General features: G+C 40.9%; 1 protein-coding gene across 1 annotated transcript; it reads right to left on the reverse strand.

Moving 5' to 3' along the window:
• Window positions 1-514: 514 nt before the first annotated feature.
• Window positions 515-13,060, reverse strand: TMEM154 (transmembrane protein 154). Its single transcript, XM_007956176.1, has 5 exons — window positions 12,718-13,060; window positions 12,590-12,628; window positions 4,896-4,923; window positions 3,492-3,577; window positions 515-582 (listed from the first exon to the last, which is right to left on the reverse strand). The coding sequence occupies exons 1-5, from the start codon at window positions 13,058-13,060 to the stop codon at window positions 515-517; spliced, it is 564 nt and encodes a 187-aa protein (XP_007954367.1).
• Between the last annotated feature and the right edge of the window lie 11,655 nt (window positions 13,061-24,715).

Consider the following 24,715-nt stretch of genomic DNA (forward strand, 5'->3'; position numbering starts at 1 on the left):
ATCAAGCAGAGCCACCTAGTGGTAGAAAGGAATATGGTGGCTTTTTTCTTTTTCTTTTTCCTAATTCTCAATTCCTCTTGTAGAACAATCCAGTCCAGGTGTTTTTGTGTTTTTAATGTTCATTTTACTCACGTTTGTTTACAGTCACCCCTTTTGAGACTGTCACCTCCATCTGTTTTCCTTACCAAACATCTATTTATTTCTCCAAGGTAAACAAACCTATAGTTTCTTAATATTAGGAAATGTTATGACTAAAACAAAAGTAAGCTCAACAGTGTTTCTTTAGAAACACAAGAAAATATTAATACTGTTTCTAAAGATAAAAGGCCACTAGGATATTTTATTTATAGCTTTCTATGTTCTATAACTCACATTTCCTTTTCTCCATACCACACACATATACATCCATGTAAATTATCACATAAAACTTACAGGCGCAGAAAAGGTGCACAAAGGTGCTACACTATGGTCTTAAATCCCACTTCCCTTAAACACATATAATCTATGGTAGAAATTAGGAGTACCTTGGGTTGTGGTTTGATTCCTTTTCTTCCTTTAAAGTAGGTAAACATTCATAATCAGCTAGGAGAGAATAAAAGCAAACTATTGTTAGTCACTGAAATTCTACTTTTAATCCACAAAACCCACATAGCAAAGCATAGCATTTCCCTGATCTGTATGGTTATCTAGGCAGAAATAGCCTCACCAGAGAGTTCTAGAGGTTAAAAGATTAATGATGGTCAAGCAGTAGAAATGGAAAAAGCACTAATAGCATAGATGCAACACTTTAACGGGCCTCTGCCCCTGTTGGAAAGGGTGCAATTCATCACTGCTTGATTATTCAGTCTCAGTAGGACCCCACTGCTGCTCGAAAAACTAGAATACGCATGTTTCATAATAGACATTGGAATAATATGATTAATCGGTGTCAGATTACCCAACAAGCAAAGTAAGCATGGCTTTACTTGTGCTTACTTACTAAGATGTAGTGAACAGTTTTTTCACTACCTCGCAGATTCTGCTTCTGGGTATAGCTGGCATCTGTCCTTCTCTCAACCCCAAAGCACCTTCTTACTGAATCAAAGCCTCTTTTCAAATTTACGGTCTCTGACAGGGACAGTTGTTGTTGTTGTTGTTATGTGCTGTAGAGTTGGACCTGACTCAAAGCGACCCCTCCTTGGGTTTCCGAGGCAGTATCACTACAGAAGTCGCTTGCCCAACCTTCCTTCCAAGGAGTGGCTGGTGATTTTGAACCGCCAGCCTTCTGGTTAGCTGTCAAGTGCCTTAGGCACTATGTGACAGGGACAGAGGATCCAGTAAACAAGGCAAGCATTACATGTGCTTACTAATCTGTAGTGAACAACTTCACATGAATTTCACCTCATCTTTGAAAAACATGTGCAATTGTTCATTACAGATTAGTGAGTAAAGACAAGTGAGCCTGTGCTTACCTTGCTTACTGGATAATCCATCCCTACATGCCTTCACTTGAGGTTCTGATGTGTCTGCAGAATGATTTCAGTCCCATAGCACAATAGAAAAGAAGCAGGTGGGGAAGGGGAACAATGAACCTTCTTCAAGTAATCAGAGTTCTCCTGGATTATTCTACTCATTATTTTTGGTGTAAAAAAAAAAATCTACTGAATTGATTGCCTATGTCAAAATAATTGCTTTAGTTGTCAAATTGTTGTTAGATGCCATCCAGTCCATTTGCACTGCTGTCGAGTTCACAGTAGAACTGCTCCACAGAGTATTCAAGGCTGTACCCTTTCTGAAGCAGATTGCCAGGCCTGTCTTCTGAGGTACCTCTGGGTGGTTTCGAATCTCCAAACTTTCAACAAGTAGTTGAGGTCTTACTGTTTGCACCACCCAAGAATTATTTTCTGGTTTTAGTGAGTGTAATAGGATCATATTTTCATATTATAATTATTTCAGGCATAAAACAAATTATATCAAAATATTAAAAGAGGTTGTTTTTGAGTGATGGAATTTTTTTTTCTTCCATCCTTTTTTCATTATTATTATTTTCCAAATTCTATTATATATGTATATTGCTTTAATAAACTAAAAACAAAAAAATGAGACAACTTTTTAAATTATCTCAATGACGCCACTCTTATCCTGATATACTTCACAGAGCCATTCTTCAATATTGGATTATAAAACTGTTAGAAACCTTACAAGTTACTTAAGTGGTTGCAATCTTATGGAAAATCCATTTTCACCAGCTTTGATAAGCCCTTAATTCAAATTCAAATGACTTGAGAACTCCTTTAGAGGTTGTTAAATCTGACAGATCCCCAGGTATTTTTAAAGGTAATTGTTAATATAAATTATATGATATTAACTGTGATTTTATTTAGTCTGGACATTAAAAATAATTTGCTTATTTTATAGAGAATAGAGAAAGAAGAATAAACTGTCAACATTTTTTAAGTCCAAATATTGGCTTAATGACAATAATTACTGCCAGATAGCAGTGGGAAATTGACTTATATTGTGACATTTGTATTATCACCTATATTAATGCTGTAAACAATAGACTACTCTGCAGTGATGGAAATGTTCTGTATCTGTGCTCTCCAGTACAGTAGCCACTAGCTACAAGCAGCTACTGAGCACTCAAATGTGGCTACAGTGACTGAAGTACTGAATTTTTAATTTTATTTAATTCACATTTAAATAGCTGTGTGTGGCTAGTATCTATCATACTGGATGGCATAGATCTATGTAAATTGTATTTGCTAGTTTTATATCCACATACAGATTAAAATTATAGTTTTCTAAGTTGTACAAATATGTAAGACAATGCCAAAGGTTAACATTTTCTAGATAATTTGGCCTCAGACATTTCTTTGCTTGCAAAAATACATTCTGCTTGAAAAAGACATTTCAAAACTTGAACAGAAATAAAAACAAGAGGAAACAATTGATGCAGTAATTAAAACGGGTATTTAAGGGCAGTTAAGATTCAGGGAGCTCTGGTAGCATAGTGGCTAAGACACTTGCCTGCTAACCAGACGGCTGGTGGTTCAAACCCACCAGCCACTCCTCGGAAGGAAGGTTGGGCAATCCGGAAGGAAGGTTGGGCAATCCTACTTCGGAAGGAAGGTTGGGCAATCCTACTTCCGTGTGATACTGCCTCGGAAACCCAAGGAGGGGTCACTATGAGTCGGGTTTGACTCGATGACACATAACAACAACAAGATCCAAGCTTATCTGCATACCCCTATGATCTAATGTTATGCTTTAGGCTTTGTCACGCTCCAGGATTTGGTTGAGATATTTATAAAACTGTTGGAGCCTTCTATTACTAGTTAAGAAAGAAAAAAACGTCAGGTGGGGAGAATGCAGACACACTGGGGGGACTGCGACAAATGTCACAGACGATTCTGTGTATAAATGGCTGAATGGGAAGCTCATTTGCTCTGTAAACTTTCACCTAAACCACAATAAAATATTAAGGGGAAAAAAATCAGGTTACCACATACCATTTCTATTCATGCTGTTCATCCATTTGTCAAGCTCTTCCATTTCTATTTCCATAACAGAGGGTGTGTCTTCCTCAAAAATAGGGCTAGAGAAAGAGAATTCCATTTGGGGTGAGCCTAGAATGTTGACTTTGAGGACTTAGTGTCTTACACTCCAACGTAACTTAGTGAGTCGTCATATTCAAGACTATCGCACTCTAATAGAAACAGTGGTTAAAACTAAAACCTAAATCTATCACTGATTCAAAAACGGAAGGTGCACAAACCCAGCCAGTGGACTGCAAAGGGAAACCAGAGAACTCGCCTTGTCCTCTAAAGGTACAAAGTCTCCCACCTTTGGCTCCTCTGAGGGGTTGCCACCTTTATTAGCCTTTAACCAAGTCCACCAAACTCACTGCCATGGAGTCGATCTGACTCATAGAGACCCCTCCTTGGGTTTCTGAGGCGGTATCACTACGGAGGTAGATTGCCTTTAGTCTTGCTTAATTTCACTTCCCTTTTGGTGTGTTTTTTGATCAGTGCCCAAGGTCAAGAGGTCACTGTCAACAGGCTACCGTTATCACACACAACACACCTCCAACACCATATCTCTGTGGAGAAATGGAACTGTCAGCTTTAGAAACCTACTGCCTTCCCTTGCCAGGGCTCAGAGCACAGTTACCGGACTAGAGAGAAGTCTCTGGTTAAAGTTGATGGGGTTGGAGGTGGCCGTGGGGAGAACCACCAGCTCTGAGCAGCAGCATAGGCATTAACACAGTGGAGAGGAAGTGAGAAAAATGTCTAAACAAATAAAGGGAGGGGACAGTAGCGGGAGGCATCGCCCCAGAACACTCTTTGGAGTGGACTCTCAGTCTCCCCGCCTCTGTCGCTTCCTCCCCTCCTCCCTCAACTCACACCTCCCCACCCCCCACCCCCGCCTCACTCCTCTGGTAGTGCCAGTGGTTCTCACTGGTTTTCTCTGTGTGAACTTTATGCTTTCTTCCCGGATCTCCTTACACTCCCGCTTACCATCCAAGCTGTCTTCCCAGGTGATGCAGTTTTTAATCAGAATAAATGAATCTATGTCCTTGAAATACACCCAGGGTCAAAGTATTGAATTACTATGCATTTGGACTGGGTGGCAGTCAGAAAAAGACTGTTTTCTGAACAGACGAAATAAACCAGACCAGCCCAGCTCCTCTGCCCAAATTCCCCTTGGCTTGAGGTTTGGGGGACATGAAACATTGTCCCTTAGGCCGCTAGTGGTCGTCCCCTGGCGCCCAGGAAGCAGAAAATCCCAACTAAGAGGGTCAGACAAACAAAAACCCGTGAGAAGGGCAGTGCTGTCTAAGTATCTCCCCAGCTATTCCTGTCGATGAGGGCGATGAGGGCGGAGGTGGATTGGAAGCAATGCGAGAGACTTACACTTTCACGTTTTCATTTCCCAGTTCATCTAAAAGAGAATACATATGAAGTCATATTAGTTTTGTTTTCTGTAATCTTTTTTTTTTTTAATTTATTTCCACCACACCTGAAATCTCCTTTATAAAAAGAACCAAAGGACCTTAAGTAAATCACAATTTTAAAGGAGCAATAATTAATCTCCAAGCTGAACAAGTACAGAGTGCCATATGGAAATGAAGTCTTTTTTTTTTTTTTTTTTTTTAATTGTGATTTGGGTGAAGATTTACAGAACAAATTCACTTTTCATACAGCAGTTCACATACTTTGTCTCATGTCATTGACTACAGAAATGAAGTCTTAATGGGTGTGAAATCCATTTCTATCTTATTTCCAAGGAGAGGAGGAACACAGTGGTAAGGCAGAGAAGCCAACCAGTTGCTGTTGAGTCAACTCCAAGGCATGGCACCCCCATGTGTGTCAGGGTGAAACTGTGCTCCATAGGACTTTCAGTGGCTGATTTTTCAGGTCACCAGGCCTCTCTCTCTTCAAGGCATCCCTGGGTGAGCTGAACCCTGCAACATTTCTGTTAGCAGCCGAGTATGGTAACTGTACTACCGGGGAACTACAAGGGAGAGAAAGGAAAGGCTAAAGAAGAGGACTTGCTCCTTGCTGCCTTTCAGCCAAATGGCCCAGTTCTGGACCATTTGTCCCAGAGTAGAATGTGGGGTACCCCAGCATGGACTCCAACATGGAACACTCCTTTGACCACTGCTCTCTGCATAGGTGGATCCACCATATTGTTAGGTATCAGGGAGGCCTTCCTCACCTCCTCTGTCTTAAGGAGGGCCCATGTCTCCTACTGAGTAACAGGTTTGGCTATTAACAGAAAGGTTGGAAGTTCAAGATCACCCAGAAGGGCCTGAGAAGAAAGGACAGGAGGTCCACTTCTGAAAAAGCAGCCATTGAAAACCATAAAGAGCACAGGTCTACTCTCACAAACACAGGGTCACAGTGAGTCACACTAGACTAGATGGCAACTGGTTTTATCTTTTTTCATTATCCTCAGCTCAGCACCTTGTTTACTTCCTTCGTAGCCATTGTCACAATCTGCAATCGATTAATTAACAATTTTTTTATTTTTATCATTCTCTCCTACTACACCGTAAACTCCAAAAGAGCAAAGATTATGTTTGTCTTGTTCATTGTGGCAAGCCCGCCCCCACCCCATCCAGCTAGCACAGTACTGGCATGCGGTAAGCACTCAGTAAATATTTATTGAATACATGTATAAGTCTCAATCTGTATGTTCAGCACTGGGGTGAAATTCATGTTCAGTCTTCCGGACTTGGTATTATCATAGTGAAACTTCCAACAGGCCTGTGTTGTGTTGCTGTTGTCTGAGGTGAGAGTCAGCTAACAGTTTGCAAAACAGTTTGAATGTAGATCAGAGTCCAAATGAATGTGTGGCAAGAATTAGAGCCTGATGCCCCCACCTCAAGCTCTGCTTTATTTGGAAAGGGAGCCAACGCACCCAGAAAAATAAGGCAATGATGTTGAGAAAGGAATGGCCTAGGTCCATTGCCACTTTTATGAAGTGAAACCAAAGGCAAACCACTTTGTAGTGGATCCATGAATAGTTAGATGTTCCGGATCCTTGGGAATCAGAAGCCTCCTTTTGTCTGGCTTGCAGAAATTCAGGTCCCCAGAGAGCGAACACAACCAGCACCTGGAACAGAGCTCCTGGCTCTGTTTGCTGTAATTTCCTGTGGGTTGGCAAGCTTTAATGGCATTGCTAATCCAGGAAAGCTGGGCACAGATGTAAATCTCATACCACTGCTGCTTGCCTTCCAGAGGCTTTAGGTTATTTTCTCCTGCCCAACCACAGGACTCTAAAGCTTCCTGCAGATGCTTGACTCTTCCGAAATTTAGATTAGAGGAGGGGAATATCTTCATTTAATCTTTTATTTATATACATTTTTCATCTAAAATGTACAAGACTACTTCCTTAAATAAAACTCTACACACAACTAAACCTCCTCCACAGGAGACTTATAAGGGCCCCCTGTTTTGTCACTCCCTTTTCCTACCACTCCCTTTTTTCTGCTTAATAGCTCCCCACTAATTTCTCAGAGAGCAAGTGGCTCCACAGCCCTATGTGAGTGCAGGGTTTTATCTTTATAATCTGGGTTCCCTGCAGGCTTCCCAGTGAGCAAAAGCTAACACTGCATGCAGATGATGGAAAAGTTTAAAAACCTATTACAAAAGTACTCCAGATGTGCCAAATGTGAAGCTGCTGTAATTAGTATTAAAACAGAGCAAAAAGCCTTCCCCACTCTGAGGCCATTACACCTGGCCCAGCCACCATGGCAACCACAGAACATTTGGGAGAGTGCACAAGAGCAGAGCATTAAACCAGAAGGGAGACCAATTACTTGTCCTCAGCAATTAGGCCCTCCCAGCTCTACTCCACCTGGCCTATATCTCTCTATTAATATCTACCTACTCCCTTCCCAACAACCAAGAGGCAAATGTAGCCCTTACACATATCCTCCTCTCCCACTCCATAACTTGATTCCATTTTCCCTTCTACAGCCTTCCATTTCATATCCTCCAATCCACTTTATCCCCCCTGTTCAGTTCCTACATTACACCCACTTAGCCTGACAACACTCCCCTCCCAGCTCCCTTCCTCAGTACACTTGATAATGGGGTCCTCAGGGCTGGGGAACTCAGGAGCCCAGCAGGAGACTACTTTCCTTGCCCTGTTGCCAGGCTGAACAAAGAGCGAGAGCGGTTGTCTCTTTCTGGAGATTTACTGAGCAGAACTAGGCAGCAGGTAGCCATAGCATTGTTTAAAGTGATGGTTTACTGCCAGCTGTTTTCCCTGCAGCTCTTTGAGAGAGACCCAGCACATCAAGACACCTAATAAATGTTAAATAATACCAACTGCAAATTTAATGCCTGGAGGTTCAGAAAGAATGATAGCAGAACATCAAATTACTATACACTGTTTCCCTTTCCCAGCTCATGAAAAGGACTAGCTCAATGAAGAACTACAAAACTCCGATCAGATGAAGTGTTCTCTCCGAAAATGTTGGCCAAGTTCTCCTCAGTTGTTATATTTATTTTCTGGCGGAGAGAGTATCAGTTAAAGTGCTCTGCTGCTAACCAAAAGGTTGGTGGTTCAAGTCCTCCTAGAGGCACCTCGAAAGAAAGACTTGGTGATTAACTTCAGAAAAGTTAGTCATGGAAAACTCTATAGAGAGAGACAGTTCTACTCTAAATCACATGGGGCCACCATGAGTTGGAATTAACTTGACAGTAACTTGTTCATGTGTGGGAGGAAAGAAAAAAAATGTGTCTACTCCTAACTTGCTAAGGGACCCCACGCATGCAGGTTTCTATACCTTGCCACAAAACATTCCTTTGGGAACTTTCCAAGCAAAATGCTGGTTTGACCCAGTATGGTGGTTTTAGTCCTAGGAAAAAAAATTGCATTTCAATCAAATTTTGCAAATTTCAATACTGTATATTTATTGATTTGCCTTATAATGTTAAATATGAATGAGTGAGCTTCACTTAACTGTGGTTGCAAACTTGTTAGCATTCATTTGTCAGAAGAGACAAATGTTAAACAATTAACAATCTATAGTTTTATTAAAGAAGTGACTGTTAAATGAAAAAATCAAATAAAGCTCTGTTATCAAAAATTTTTGTGATAAGCAATTGTTTTAAAATTCTAAATTTTCTGTGTTGTGTTTTCTTAAAGTGAGACATGTTCAAACTAAAAATAATGAGCCAATTTATATTAAAGAGGATGTGCAAATTTAATTTCATTTTTTTGAATTGTGCTTTGGGTGCAAATTTACAAAGCGGATTTGTTTTACATTAAATAGTTCATGCACATTTGACTTTACAGCCCAGATTACCATCCCCAACCATAAAATAACTCTCTTACCCTCCCCTCCCTGTGACTACCCCCTCCCTGTGCCCTTCTTATGCATTCCTATCTGTCCTGCTTTCCCTCTATGTGAATGCTGCCCCTGTGATGTCTCATGGCTGATTGATCTAAGGGGTTCATCTCCCTAGGGTTGTTGTTGTTGTTATTATTTATCATCAAGTCAGACCCAACTCATAACGACCCCTCCTTGGGTCTCCAAGGCAGTATCACTATGGAACTGGATTGCTCAACCTTCCTTCCGAGGAATGGCTGGTGGGTTTGAACTGCCAGCCTTCTGGTTAGCAGCCAGTACCTACGTAGGTGGGTGCATTTCCCCGGCGTAGGTGATAAATTTTTAACCTTTAAGAGTTATTTATTTATTTTTTAAGTTCTAACATTTTTTTCAGTGACTCGTTTATTCAACAAATATTTATCGAACAGCTACTAAATGTATAGGAGCTCTGGTGGTGTAGTGCCTAAGGCATTTGACTGCTAACCAGGAGGCTGATGATTCAAACCCACCAGCCACTCCTCAGAAGGAAGACTGGGCAATCTACTTCTATAGAGATACCTCCTCAGAAACCCAAGGAGGGGTCACTATGAGTCCAATCAACTCGATGGCAGTGAGTTTGTTTTTTTTGACATATGTATTGGGCTAAGCACTATGTTAAGTAAAAGAGATAATAATTATAAACTAGCACTTACAATATAACAGGTACTTTTTATTTAAAGTGCTTCTTTCTATACATTAGTCTATTTAATCCTCACAACAACTCTAAAAGGTATGTATTGATTTATTTCCATTTTATAGATGACGAAACAGAATCAGAGGTGTCATAGAACTAGGAAGTACAAAAGCCATCCAGGCAGTGTAATTCTAGAATCTCTGTTCTCAATACCATGTTGTTAATAAGGCAAAGAAGAGAGGAGCTTGGTCCTTAAAGAAAATAGAGGAAAGACAGACAAGTAACCTACTTAAAACAATGTAAATACTGTGAACAGTAAGTGTGGACAAATTATCAAAGTCCTAAAAGCAAAAACAAACAAACTCACTGCCATCGAGTTGGTTCCAACTCCTAGCAATCCCTCCTTGGGTTTCCGAGGTGGTATTACTGCAGAAGTAGATTGTTCAATCTTCCTTCTGAGGAGTGGCTGGTGGGTTTGAACCGCCAGTCTTCTGGTTAGCAGTCAAATGCCTTATGCCCTATGCCACCAGAGCTCCTAGGAGAGCTCAAAAGAGATGGTAATTAATTTTGCCTAGGGAAAGATTACTCACGACTTCATGAAAACTTCGGAACTGAGGACTAAAGATGAGGTGGAGGTTTGCCAGGCAGACAAGAAGAAAATTCCGAAAGCAGGAATAACATCAACAAGGCATGGAGGCATCATGAAAATGCAGTACATGCACCAGGAGCAGCAAATACTGCCAGTAGGGCTACAGTGTAGGATGCACGCTGTGTGTGAGGATGAGGCCAGTTCTCGCTTGTGAGCGGTGTTTGAACCCTGAGATTTTCTTTCACAGTGAAGTTTAACAAAAAAATGATTTCTGGACTTAGAAACAAAGAGCATGACCACTTGACTGCATGTCTCCAACCCCTCACATATATATATCCAGTCAGGTAAGACCAGCTGTGGAGCTATGGTTTTAGGCAAGAAAGTCTTACTTTCCCTGAGGTTAAAAAAATTGGAGGGCAGGCAGCTTTGTTTATCTTTGTTGTTTCTTTAGCTAACAAAAGACTGCACCCCTGACCACTCTCATTAGGTCACTGAAAATTTCAAGCACTGGGGAAGTATGTGAATTTACTATTTTCTTGGACACTATTATATCAGCCTCTGCCACAAAAGAAAATGCACTTCAGTGCTTCTTCCTCAGGTCTTACCTTTGAGCTCTTATCTTTTGGTGCCACGACAGGAAGGAGGTACCCAGGTGAAGGCACAAAGTCAGACATGCCCCATTAGAGGCTATGAGGAATATGGAGTGAGTATTGTAGGTAGTGTATGAATATGTATCTATTAGAAAAGTCCTCATACCTTGAGTAATTTTTTTAATGACTTTAAAGCCTTCAATTTAAAAACTTAAAGTTGGAGTAATTTTACCAACACAGGTCAAAAGTACCAAGTCTGCTTTGAATCTAGAAGAACCCTGAAATCTAGTATTTAATGCTCCTATAATCAAAACTGGAGCTTTGGTAACACAGTGGTTAAAGTATTCAGCTGCTAACCAAAAGTTTGGCAATTTGAACCCACCAGCCACTCCGCTGCAGAAAGATGAGGCAATGTGCTTCCACAAAGATATACCAAAAAAAAAAAAAACCACCTCATTGCCGTGGAGTTGGATCCGACTCATAGCAACCCTTCCTTGGGTTTCCAAGGTGGTATCACTACAGAAGTAGATCACCCAATCTTTCTTCCGGAGAGTGCCTGGTGGGTTTGAACAGCCAGACTTCTGGTTAGCAGTCAAATGCCTTTGGCACTATGCTACCAGTCCATAAAGATATACAGCCTCGGAAATGTGGTGGGACAGTTCTACTCTGCCCTATAGGATCATTATGAGTCAGAACTGAATGGATGTCAGTGAGTTTGGTTTTTGTTTTATAACCAACACTGAATACTCTTCAAGCGTGTTTCTGACCTAGGGGATTTTCCTTTAGATTGATTAAAAAAAAAAAATTCACTGCTGTTGAGTCGATTCAGACTCATAGTGACCCCTCCTTGGGTTTCCGAGGTGGTATCACTGCAGAAGTAGATTGCCCAACCTTCTTTCCGAGGAGCGGCTGGTGGGTTTGAACCGCCAGCCTTCTGGTTAGCAGTCAAATGCCTTAGGCACTATGCTACCAGAGCTCCTTTAGATTGATAGTAATCTTCAAAATTAAGTCCACTTTAGCCAGCTAGTGGTTTCACTGTAAAAGTTAGCGTGTCCTTAATGAGAATAAGATCCGTGCCTCAATGAGGCCTTTTCAAGATCAAATTGTGATTGTGGGTGGGATTGGAGGGGAGGAACAAAACAATATCTGTGACAGAAATATAGATGGAGGAATTCTCTTCTTGGAGAGATGATCCACATTCTTCCCATCCATAACCCTGATCTCACCCCACTACTTCCCTGGTTTAGGAATGTTACATGGACTTATTGGCCAAGATTATACAGATCCCTCATGTGGATGTTGTGTAAAGATGGCTTTTGTTGTTATTAGCCGTCATCAAGTCAAGTCTGACTCATGATGACCCTATGTGCACAGTAGAACTGCTCCTCAGGATTTTCAAGGCTGTGACGTTTTTGGAAGCAGGTTGCCAGGCCTCTGGGTAAGTTCAAACTACCAGCCTTTTAGCTAGTGGTCATATATTTAACCATTTGCATCACCCAGAAACTCACAGATGATAGTAGTATATTTTTAATTTCAATTTAGGCTGAAAGCATACTAAAAAAACCCACAGGAATATGATGTTATTAAACACTGGAAAAATAGAATTTATCATTTACTAATTTATGTAGAAGGAGCTCTGGTAGCATACTGGCTAAGGTACTTGACTGCTAACCAAGAGCCTGGCGTTTCAAATCCACCAGCCACTCCTCCGAAGGAAGGTTGGGCAATCAACTTCTGTAGTGATACCGCCTCAGAAACCCAAGGAGGGGTTGCTATAAGTCCAGTCCGACTTGACGGCACATAACAACAACACAACAATTTATGTAGTCCTTGGTTGCTTAACTTTAAAACATTTCCATTCCTTCTTCTACCCCATCCCCAACTCCAAGCAGATTTTAGATAATACTCACATGTCTGTAAGGCACTCTGAGATCCTTGGCTAGAAGACTCTGTGCAGAAACAAAAGGTATTATGTTTATTGATTATTCATTAACACGTGAAGTAGTTGTCTGGAAATGAGAGCACACTAAAGATTTACCTTGTTTTGTTCTTTTTCTTTTGTAGTATTTTGCAATGCATGCCACTGATAAAAGTAGGAGGGTCAATAAAATCAATGGGATTAACACCATTAGTATAAATTCTAACTGATTTGCCTCCTCAGGGCTATCATTGAAAGTCGAATTTGTATCTGCAGTGAATGTTTCTGTGGTCACTGTAGCATATGTGCTTGAAGTAGTCTCTTCATCCATTCCTTCCTCTTCCAGGGTCATATATGCTGACATCACTGGTTCTTTGTAATTATCTATGGAAACACACACGAAATTGAGATTGCCATGAAGACAATGCGAGTATGTGATGGTTTCAATGATTTTTAAATTCATCCTACCTGCATCCAGTGATAAATTTGATCCACTGTCCTTGGCCTTCCAGTTCAGTATGACACAGAGTATTGATTGAACATAAGTGAAACTCAAGCTGGGAGCATATTGAACATAGAACCAGAGCCCAGACATAAACTTCTCACAAATGCAGGCAGTGTACTCTTCCTCGGCCAGACACGTTAGACACACTTAAGCAAAGAGTGTCAGGAAGTTTGTCATGTCAAGGGTGATTTCTCAAGCCAAATTGTATGATATCCCAGGGAATCACCTGTTATTTAAAGAGTTGTCATGATATTTTAATAAAAATTTCTGAATAAATTTAACTTCATATTTACTGAAATTTAATTACCTACCTACAAAGTCAATAATTATAATGAAATGTTCAAAGACCTGGAGTTAGATAACCAAAAGGGAAGAACACACTTGACATTTCTCAAGCTGAAAGAACGGAAGAAAAAATTCAAGCCTCAAGTTGCAATATTGAGAGATTCTATGGGAAAAATATTGAATGATGCAGGAAACATCAAGAGAAGATGTCAGGAATACACAGAGTCACTGTACCAAAAAGAACTGATTGATGATCATCCATTTCAGGAGGTGGCATATGATCAAGAACCAAAGGTACTGAAGGAAGAAGTTGAAGCTGCACTGAAGGAACTGGCAAAAAACAAGGCTCCAGGAATTGACAGAATACCCATTGAGATGTTTCAACAAATGGATGTCATGCTGGAGGCACTCACTCATTTATGCCAAGAAATTTGGAAAACACCTACCTGGTCAACTGACTGGAAGAGATCCATATTTGTACCCATTCCAAAGAAAGGTGATCTCACAGAATGTGGAAATCATTGAACAATATCATGAATATCACACACAAGTAAAATCTTACTGAAGATAATTCAAAAATGGTTCCAGCATTATATTGACAGCATACTTCCAGAAATGCAAGCTGGATTTAAAAGAGGACGTGGAATGAGGGATATCATTGCTGATGTCGGATGGATCTCTCTTGAAAGCAAAGAATACCAGAAAGATGTTTACTTGTGTTTTATTGACTATACAAAAGCATTTGATTGTGTGGATCATAACAAATTATGGATAACATTGAGAAGAATGGGAATTCCAGAACACTTAATTGTGTTTATGAAGAACCTGTACATAGACCAGGAGGCTGTTGTTCAAACAGAACAAGGGGATATTGCATGGTTTAAAATCAGGAAGGGAGCGTGTCAGGGTTGTATCCTTTCACCATACTTATTCAATCTGTATGCTGAGCAAATAATCTGAGAAGCTGGACTATATGAAGAAGAATGTGGCATCAGAATTGGAGGACGACTCATTAACAACCTTCAATATGCATACGACACAACTTTCTTGCTTAAAGTGAGGATGACTTGAAGCACTTACTGATGAAGATTAAAGACAATCTGCAGTATGGATTACACCTCAAAATAAAGAAAACAAAACTCCTCACAATTGGGCCAATAAGCAACATCATGATAAATGGAGAAAAGATTGAAGTTGTCAAAGATTTCATATTACTTGGTTCCACAATCAACACTAATGGAAGCAGCAGCCAAGACATCAAATGATGTATTGTACTGGACACATTTGCTGCAAAAGACCTCTTTCAAGTGCTGAAGAGCAAAGATATCTTTTTGAAGACTAAGGTGTGCCTAACCTAAGCCATGGTATTTTCAATCACCTCATATACATGTGAGAGCTGGACAATGAATAAGAAAGACTGAAGAAGAGTTGATGCTTTTCAGTTGTGGTGTTGGCAAAGAATACTGAAAGTATCATGGACTGCCAAAAGAACAAACAAATCTGTCCTGGAAGAAGTGTGGCCATAATGCTCCTTGGAAGCAAGAATGGCTGGACTTTGTACAACCTTTCTAGGTCATGTTGTCAGAAGAGACCATTCCCTGGAGAAGGTTATCATGCTTGATAAAGTGGAGGGTCAACGAAAAAGGGGAAGGCCTTCAACAAGATGGGTTAAAACAGTGGCTGCAATGATGAAGTCAAGTATAGCAGGGATTGTGAGGCTGGCACAGGACCAGGCACTGTTTCCTTCTGTTGTACATGGGGTTGCAATGAGTTGGAGACAACTCAACGGCCCCTAACAGTAACAGCAACAACAATTAACTGCCACATAATACTTTTTGATGTGACGGAATGCACCCAGTGTCTCAGTTTTTAATGAAATCATTCCCAATCAATGGGAAGGAATTATATGAAATTAGAGTGAGTGCTTAGATTTCAGTGTCAGGTCCTACATGCTTTACAGAACTGAGTCTGCCATTGAAATTATCTGACAGAAATACTGTTGGATTCAAAATAAAATAATATTCATATCACATTTATAAATTCTCTAGAAGTTCCTTCAGAGACTAAAGAAACTGTGCCAATATTTTAATTTATTTAATAAGATGCAACTTTACAATTTTCCCTATTAAAAGACATAAGCAAGTTTATCCTGTTTGACTCTCAAATTGTATTGAATGACCATCCTGTGACTCATCACAGGATAGGAAAGGACTAGTCATGATGACTATTTGAAAAACCTTTCCCTAACCTGGCTTTGCTGTGGTCATTATAAAATAAACTGATGGTTTTCCTCCTAGCTTGTTGTAATGTTGCCTACCATTCATATAAGGAGTTCTGGTGGCATAGTGGTTAACACATTCAGCTGCTAACCAAAAGGTCAGCAGTTTGAACCCACTAGTTGGCCCACAGGAGAAAGATGAGGGAGAAAGATAAGGCATTTTGCTTCTGTAAAGATTTACAGCCTTGGAAACCCTATGGGGCAGTGCTATACTGTCCTATGGGGTTGCTATGAGTTGAAATTGACTTGATAGCAGTGCGTTTGGGTTTTTTGACTATTCATATGGGGCCCACTGAGGAAGTATCTTGTAAAAGTTCTTTCTAAAATGAAAAGTGCTATGCCAACGGAGCATTCTGCTGCTTTAAATTACACTCTACAAGTTGGGCCATGACTAATATAACTCTAACTCAACTCTGTAAATTAGACTTTGATTCTATAGAATGACAAAATTTGCCATTGCAGAGCCAATTATATATATATATATATATATATATTTGTCTTTCTTCATAATTGTGTGGTGATGGATTCTTTGTGTTGGGTTAAAACATAAAAACATTCATCTGGTCATAGTCTGATTATTTTGGTTTTATAGATAATATTCCAGTTCCCCCAAGACCAGGGAATCCACTTGATAATGGATAATGACTTTGGTAAGTGCCATCCAAAACTATCAGAGTCAAGTACAAACTGCAGAGTATACCATACTAACTTACTATAGCAACAACTATGAGGATGGTGCAGGACCAGGCAGTATGTCCTTCTGTTATACGTAGGGTCACTCTGAGTCAGAACTGACTCCATGGCACCTAACAACAGCAACATAACTTACTGGGTTTTTCACATGCACATATCAAAAGCAGAATTTAAACATTTTAAAAAGTATCTGCCATTTACTGACCTCTACCCTCTAGGTTAAGTGTCTTTGTCCTATATAAGTCTTTGAAATAAGTCAATAAAATATTTTTTTTTTCCCATGCAACATTTCATACACATTTTATTTCATGACATTGATCACAATCCTCATAATGCAACAGTTCTCTTCATTCTTCCTCCCTGTGGTTGTTTTTCTTCTGTGTCTCTTTCCTTTGCATTCCTGCCCTCTGAGCTATCTCCCTGTGCAATGGTTGCCCTTCTGATCTCTTGTGATTGATTGTTCTAAACAACAACAAAGGAGAGTACTTAACTGATGTAAATGTTCACCTTGTAGGCCTGTCTGTTGTTTGGCTGGAAGCCATGGGATTGAGTTCAATTCCAGGCCTGAAGAGTGATGAGAAGCCCAGAGTCTCTGGGATTTCACCATTCTCTATCAGACCAGTAAGCCTGGACTTTCTTTTTTTTTAAATTATTTTGAGTTCTGTTCCACATTTTTCTCCCACTCTATCCATGATCTCCTACTCTGATCCCTTTCTGAGTGACTGACAGTGGTAGTCAGCTACCATTAGTTCTTCTGGTCTCAGGGTCATGTAGGCTGAGGTGTGCATGGTCCACTAGTCCCTTGGACTAATGATTTCCATGTGTCTTGGGTTTTCTTCATTCTTCTTCGCTCCAGACAAGGAGAGAACAATTGTTGCACCTTAGATGGCCAATTGTGAGCTTTTAAGATCCTACTCACCAAAGTAGGACGTAGAACAATGTTTTTATGAGGTATGTTGTGCCAATTGAGCTTGAGTACCCTGTGACCATGGTTCCCAGCCTGCAGGTACAGTGACTCGCTCCCACAAGGTGTTTGGCTGTGGTTAAGAAGTTATAATAACTTTACCCCCTGTTAACTCTATTATATAGATGATGTCCTTATGTTGTTGTTGTTGTTATTTGCCATCGGGTCAGCCCCGACTCATAGCGACCCCTCCTTGGGTTTCCGAGGCAGTATCACTACGGAAGTAGGAATGCCCAACCTTCCAAGGAGTGGCTGGTGGGTTTGAACTGCCAGCCTTCTGGTTAGCAGTCAAGTGCCTTAGGCACTATGCTACCAGAGCTCCTTGATGTTCTTATAGCACATATAAATATAAGGGTATAAATATCATCTGGCAAACTCATCTGTCATGGGTATATTCCCTTTTGCTTAACCATATCTGATCATTTAACCTGTCTACCTATGTATCCACCCATAAATGAATGTTTGTCATTACTGATAATGCAGTATGAAGTGTATGTAAAAGTGTTTACCTTTGTAGTCTGTTGCTTTTTGTATATTACCTTTCCCTTCACCCAAATTTCTACTTATCTCTTACCTATCTAGCAAATTTCCATCCCCTCCCCTCCCATCCCAGGTAACCAACAAAGGAAATTTCCTTCTATAGATAAACCTTTCCTTAGCTTTTACAATAACGGACTAATACAATATTTGTTCTTTTGTGATTGACGTATTTCACTCAGCATAATGTCCTCCAAGTTCATCCATGTTGTGAGGTGTTTCCAGGAGTCTTCATTATTCTTTAGTGTTGCATAGTATTTTATTGTGTATATGTATCATAGTTTGGTTATCCGTTCACACATTGATGGTTGCTTCTATCTCTTTGCTATCGTGAACAGTATTCACACATATTTTAAAGCCTTTATGTATCGTGTATCATCCTGGACCAGCAAAAGACTTGTGCACCAAGATGACGTCCTTATTAAAGTCATCCTGCATGCAGAAATCAAACAGCACTCTTCACTGATGACCCAGGCCAGTGAACACTCAATGGCGTGGTGGTAGAGTGGAGTTGGGGGGTGGCATACACAAGTGCTGTTATCATTGTTGTTGTTGTTGTTGTTATGTGCCGTCGAGTCGGCCCTGACTCATAGCGACCCCTCCTTGGGTTTCCGAGGCAGTATCACTATGGAAGTAGGATTGCCCAACCTTCCTTCCGAGGAGTGGCTAGCTGCTGTTAAATCAACCTCCAGCTCTTGGTGACCACATACCTAATGGGATCGGATTATTGTTATTGATAGGTTTTCACTAGCTTATTTTTTCAGAAGCAGATCCCCAAGCTAGATCTTCCTAGTCTGTCTTAGTCTGGAAGTTCTGCTGAAACCTGTTCAGCATCATAGCAACGTGCCAGCCTTCGCTGACAGACAAGTGGTGGCTGCACATGAGGAGCACAGGCCAGGAAGCAAACTCAGGTTTCCTGCCTGGGAGGCAAGAATTCTACCTCTGAGCCCCACTGCCCTCCATCATTGGTGGCAGTGACCTTTATTTCTTGAGGTCAGTTCTTATGGACCTTCTTTGAATACCCAGAACCCTCTTAATTCTGTTGCTTACTTCTGCTGCTGTAGCTGCTGCTACTATTTCAGGCTAATCTTTACTGAGAACTTACTAAGGGTCACCCCCTGTGCTCTGCCTTTTACATGGTTTATCCATGTTGACCTCACCATTTTTCAGATGAGGAAACTAAGACAAAAGAGGTTACAGCTTGCCCGAGATCACAGAGCTAACATGGTGGAGTGAAGATTTGAACCAAGGAGGGTTGATCGCAGAACCCCTGCTTTTAACTTCCAATCGGGGGGGATATAATGATTACAAATCATGAAGTTTGTTCATAAAGTGATGAACAAGAGAGGGAGTCTCATGTTCCTTCATCTCGGCCTATACTAAGAGGTAGGTTTTGGCATGAGGAGGAGGAGGGAAAAGGTTCCCAGAAACCTCAGCTTTGCTGGGGCTCTTGCTGCTCTAAAGCTCTTCAGCCCAGGCTCTCACTGCCAGCAATGTTGCCCAGAATGAGAGGATCTTTTCAGCATCCTCCAAGGAAGGAGAACGATGTTCCCAATAGAACACTTAGAGCTCTGAGTCACCATTTGACTGTGACCCCAGAAGAGAAAATAAGAAAGGAAAAGTTGTTGTTGTTGTTGTGTGCCATCAAGTCGGCCCCGACTCTCAGCAACCCCTCCTTGTGTTTCCGATGCAGTATCACTACGGAAGTAGGATTGCCCAACCTTCCTTCCGAGGAGTGGCTGGTGGGTTTGAACCGCCAGCCTTCTGGTAAGCAGTCAAGTGCCTTAGGCACTATATGCTACCAGAGATCCTAAGAAAGGAAATAGCTAGCAAGAATAATGAGGGTGTTTCTACCATTCAGATTGAAAGAGAAACAGAAAGAAGCACACCAGAGGCTTCTGGGTTATGCACACTTAGTTTTTAGCATGAGAGACAATGTTGATCACTGGTGGTCCTTGTTGACATTGCAGTGTGAGAAGGGCCAGGAATTTCTCTCCACAATATCCTTTCATACACGTCTTCATGTAAATTTTCCATACTAAGCATCATTTGATTTCTCAGATTCTCTAGTGCCTCTGAATAAATATTATTTAGATCCAGGATTCTTTTTCTTTCTCACTTTCTTTTACTCTGCAAGTCCTTATCTCCAGGGACTCCTAAAGCCTCTCATTCAACCCTCCCTACTCCAAACAACTCCATAATAGGTTCAAAATAATAATAATAATTGACATTTATTAAATGCTTAGTATGAGCTAGGTCCTAGAATAAACATGCATTATCTAATTTAATCTCACAATAACTTTACTGTCCACATTTTGCATATGAAGAAACTGAGTCTCGAATGTTTTACCCCAGGTTACAAACAAACCTGCCATTTGTGTAATAAATTCTATAGCCATACTGATACGGAGGGTTTGGAAGCTGCATTTCCTCAAGGCCTGTCAGCATATGTGCCAAATGAAAGATGTGGTTTCTAGCAGTTGTGGGAATTTGGACAAATTATCCTTTAATGATTTAATATTCTTATCTGTACAACCAGGTGATCTCCTTTTAGGAGTCCTATTTCCACAAGGAAGGTCTGGTGGCATATAGTGCCTAAGGCATTTGACTGCTAACCAGAAGGTTGGCAGTTCAAATCCACCAGCCACTCCACAGAAGCACGACTGGGCAATCTACTTCCACAAAGATTTATCTTCTCAGAAACCCAAAGGGGGTCATTTTGAGTCAGAATTGACTCCATGGCAGTGAGTTTGTTTTTTGTCTGATATATTTCCACAAGAGTTGGAACTGACTGGACATCAAGAGGTTTGGTTTTTTTGGGGTGGGGTGGGGGATGGTGGTGGTGGTGGTGGTTTCTATTTCCACATCTCTATAAGGAGCCCTGGTGGTACAATGGTTAAGTGCTTGGCTGCTAACTGAAAAGTTGGCAGTTTGAAACCACTCGCAGCTCTGCAGGAGAAAGATACAGCAATCTGCTTCTGTAAAGTTTCCGAACCAAATCAAACTCAGTGTCATTGAGTCGATTCCAACTCACAGTGACCCTCATTGGGTTTCCAAAACTGTACATTTTTATGAAAGGAGATTACCTCATCTTTCTTCTGTGGAACAGCTAGTGGATTCAAACAACTGACCTTTTGGTTAGCAGCCAAATGCCTTAACCACTATACTACCACAGCTCCTTCCAGTTCTACTCTATCTTAACAGGGTTACTATGAGTCAGAATCAACTCAGTGGCAACAGGTACTGTGGCTTAGAGGTAGAATTTCCTCCTTTCATGCAGCAGACCAGGATTTGATTCCCTTTTACTGTACCTCATGATGGCCACCACCCACTTGTCAGTGGAGGCCTTGCATGCTGATATATGCTTCTAAACTATGACCGACTAGGAAGAAAAGCCTAATGAAATATTTCTTAAAATCAGCCAATAAAAATCAGCCTATAGATTACAGTGGTTATGTAACCAATCATGGGGATGGTGTGGAACCAGGCAACATTTGGTTCTGTTGTGCATGGGGTCTGTCATGAGACTCCATGGCAGCTAACAACATCTGTGATTCTAAGGTGTCTATCTCAATTTTAATTCATTTTCACAAACAGATACTATACACATGCCACTAAGTTCAAAAAGGAAGTTTACTACCACTTTTTGCCTAGTTACTTGATCCAGAGACAACTACTATTTCTGCTGCCTTCCAGAGAGACTCTATGCATATATAAGCATAAATGTTGTTTCCTGAACTGTTTCTCTGTTTGAATATTTTCTTTGTTGTCGTTGCTAAGAATATCCATGGCAAACATAAACGAATAATTTCTACAAGTACAGTTCACTGACATTGATTACATTCTTTTAGTTGTACAACCATTCTTACCCTCCTTTTCTGAATTGTTTCTCATCAACATAAATATAAACCTACTGTACCTTAAGCTTCCTATCTAATCTTTCAAGTTACTTTTGTCAATTTGATCCCTTATAGATAGTTCTTTAAAAGAACACAATGCTTAAGGCAGACATTCTTTACTAGTTAAGCTAACTCTTACTTGGTTTAAAGAAGACTTCAGAGGACATCTTTGGTTTAAGGTATGATTTTTTAAAAAACCCCACAAGTAGCTCAGGACCATAGTTGCAGGGGGACATCAAGCTCAACTGGCATAACATATTACACAAAATATTGTTCCACCTCCTACTTTGGCGAGTAGCGACTCGCCATCTAGATGCAATGATGGGTCTCTCCTCATCCAGAGCAAAGAAGAATGAAGAAAAACAAAGTTTCATGGAAACAATTAGTCCTAGCGACTGGTACACCATGCGATCCACAACCTATACGACTGTGAGACCAGAAAAACTACATGGTACCCGGCTACCACTGTGGCTTTCAGCCAAACAAAAGATAGGCATAGGAGTTGAACATTTACCTGAGGTAGATACACTCCTTGGAAAGAACAATCATGGGAGAAAGAAGGGCTATTTATGCACAGGGAGACAGCTCAGGGACCAGGGGTGCATGGAGGGATGGACACAAGGAAGAGGTGACTGTTGGGAGGTAGTGGGAGGGGAGCTGTTGCATTGTGGTGAATTGTGGTCAATGTCATGAGACAAAGTGTATGTGAACTGCTGTATGGAAAGTGAATTTGCTCTACAAATTTTTACCCAAATCACAATAAAAAAAAAAAAAAACCACAAGTAGTAGCAAAATTTATATGCTGTTATGCTCCTTGTAGACCCTTGATCTTGAAGATTATCAGCATTTTGTATCTGTATACAGACAGCTGTTTCATATTTCTACTCATTATTTGGTTATACCATAACCCATTCCTACTGATGAAGATTTAGGTGGCTTCTTTTCTGTTTCCAAAAATAATTCTAATGCTGCCATAAACACCCTTGTGCATTTTCAGTTGACACATATGCAATATATTCTGCAGTGTATCTCAAAAGTGAAAAGAGCAGATAAAGGATGTTGGGTGCTGGGAGAGGGAAGGAAGGACAAAATGACTGTTGGTGATCTGATCTCCAAAAGTTCTCCAAGACAACCTTAGTCCTGTCTTCACTGAGACTTTGCAGCAACTGAATCAGAGAAGGGCTGGATATGCAGGGGTCTATGGTGGAACACCAGGCTTAGTCCACAGCCTGTGGAAAGGGAAGGAAAGTTGAAGACACTGGAGATCAGTCCCAAGAATTCATGTAAGGAGGAGTCAAATATCATCAAAAGTAGAGCAGGAAAACCAGGGTAAACTCTAGAATCAAATCAGTAACTAGGAGTGGGCAACCAGGGGAACAGAGGTGGACAAAACCAATGTAGAAACCGGAAGAAGATCCACGTATCACAAGAGCAGGATGCATAGAGCTGCTTTTTCCCAAATCAGTACATCTGTTCCTCTCATGGCCTGTGGGCCAATGGCACCTCTTGACCCAATGGACATGGGGCCCCTAAAACCTCAGCTTCAGAACCTCTGTGGACTCTAGCATTTTCTAAGCAACACTTGCTAAAGCCTCTAATAAACCCAAACCAAACCTATCTTTATTTTTTTTCATTTTCCATTCATTTTTAAACCTACTGCAATCTGGCCACTATGTCAGGCTCAGCACTCAAATTGCTCTTACTGAGTTACACTCAGACCAAACCCAACCCACTGCCATTAAATCAATTCTGACTCATAGTGACCTTACAGGACAGAGTAGTACTGACCCCTAGGGTTCCTAAGACTATAAATCTTTACAAAGCAGATTGCCTCATCTTTCTCCTGCAGAGATGCTGATGGGCTTGAACTCCCAACCTTTTGGTTAGCAACTGAATGCTTTAACCACTACTCCAAGGCCTATAATAGTAGATGCTGATTTTCTTAAAGAGCCACCCTATGCTTCTTGGTAGCATAGTGGCTAAAGCACTTGACTGCTAACCAGAAGGCTGGCGGTTCAAACCCACCAGCCACTCCTCGGAAGGAAGGTTGGGCAATCCTACTTCCGTAGTGATACTGCCTCGGAAACCCAAGGAGGGGTCACTATGAGTCGGGGCTGACTCGACGGCACATAACAACAACAACAACATGCTTCTTGGATAAAAGTGATGTTTTTACAATCTCAGGTGTCTAGCACCACTATGGAGCAACCCAGGGCTCTCTTTAGGGAAATAAGAGTCTGGAACATGTTCCCTACAGGACATGCAGAAGAATTTGTTGTGTTTTGCTCCAAGACTCTGTGGACACATCCCTGCCATCATGGAAAGATGACTAGATTTGGATTAAGAAGAGCTGGGCTTGAGACTCTGGCACTGCCCTCATTATCTGTGGGGCCTGGGAAGACTTTCTCAGCTTTTCAGCCTTCAGTTTTCTAAAAGCCAAAATGTAAGTCTTCTGCCTTGCCTGTCCCACAGTGTTTGTATGAAGAGCAAATGAAACAATGAACGTGAAAATTCTTTACAACCCATAAAATGCCATACACATCTCAGGGGTTGATGTATTTGTTATCTTCTTTATCCCACTTACTCTCCTTCCCAGGGGTAGATCACCCAATCAAAGTTGTGGTGAAACTCACGTGAAATTGTAAGTAAGCACAGGTTTACCTTTGCTTACTGGGTAGTCTGACACTGCTTCTTCCTCATTTCTAGTCTTACCTATTTCTCTGCTGTTCCCCAGGAGATTAATCTTCCTGATAAAACTTCCTCATTTCAATATTGTATCTTCTTATCGAAATTTGAACACATTTCAGGGTAAAAGGATTGGGGCCTGGGGTTGAAACTGGAGGAACTTCAGGAGATAGAGATGGGAAGAGTGAGAGTGAAGAGAATGGCATTAGCAAGCAAACATGCAGACTAGAAGACGACATAATAAGGAAAGTACACTAAAAGCAGAAGGCAAG

This window comes from Orycteropus afer, unplaced genomic scaffold, assembly GCF_000298275.1.
Source record: "Orycteropus afer afer isolate SDZICR_OR568_19922 unplaced genomic scaffold, OryAfe1.0 scaffold00578, whole genome shotgun sequence".
Lineage (NCBI taxonomy): Eukaryota > Metazoa > Chordata > Mammalia > Tubulidentata > Orycteropodidae > Orycteropus > Orycteropus afer.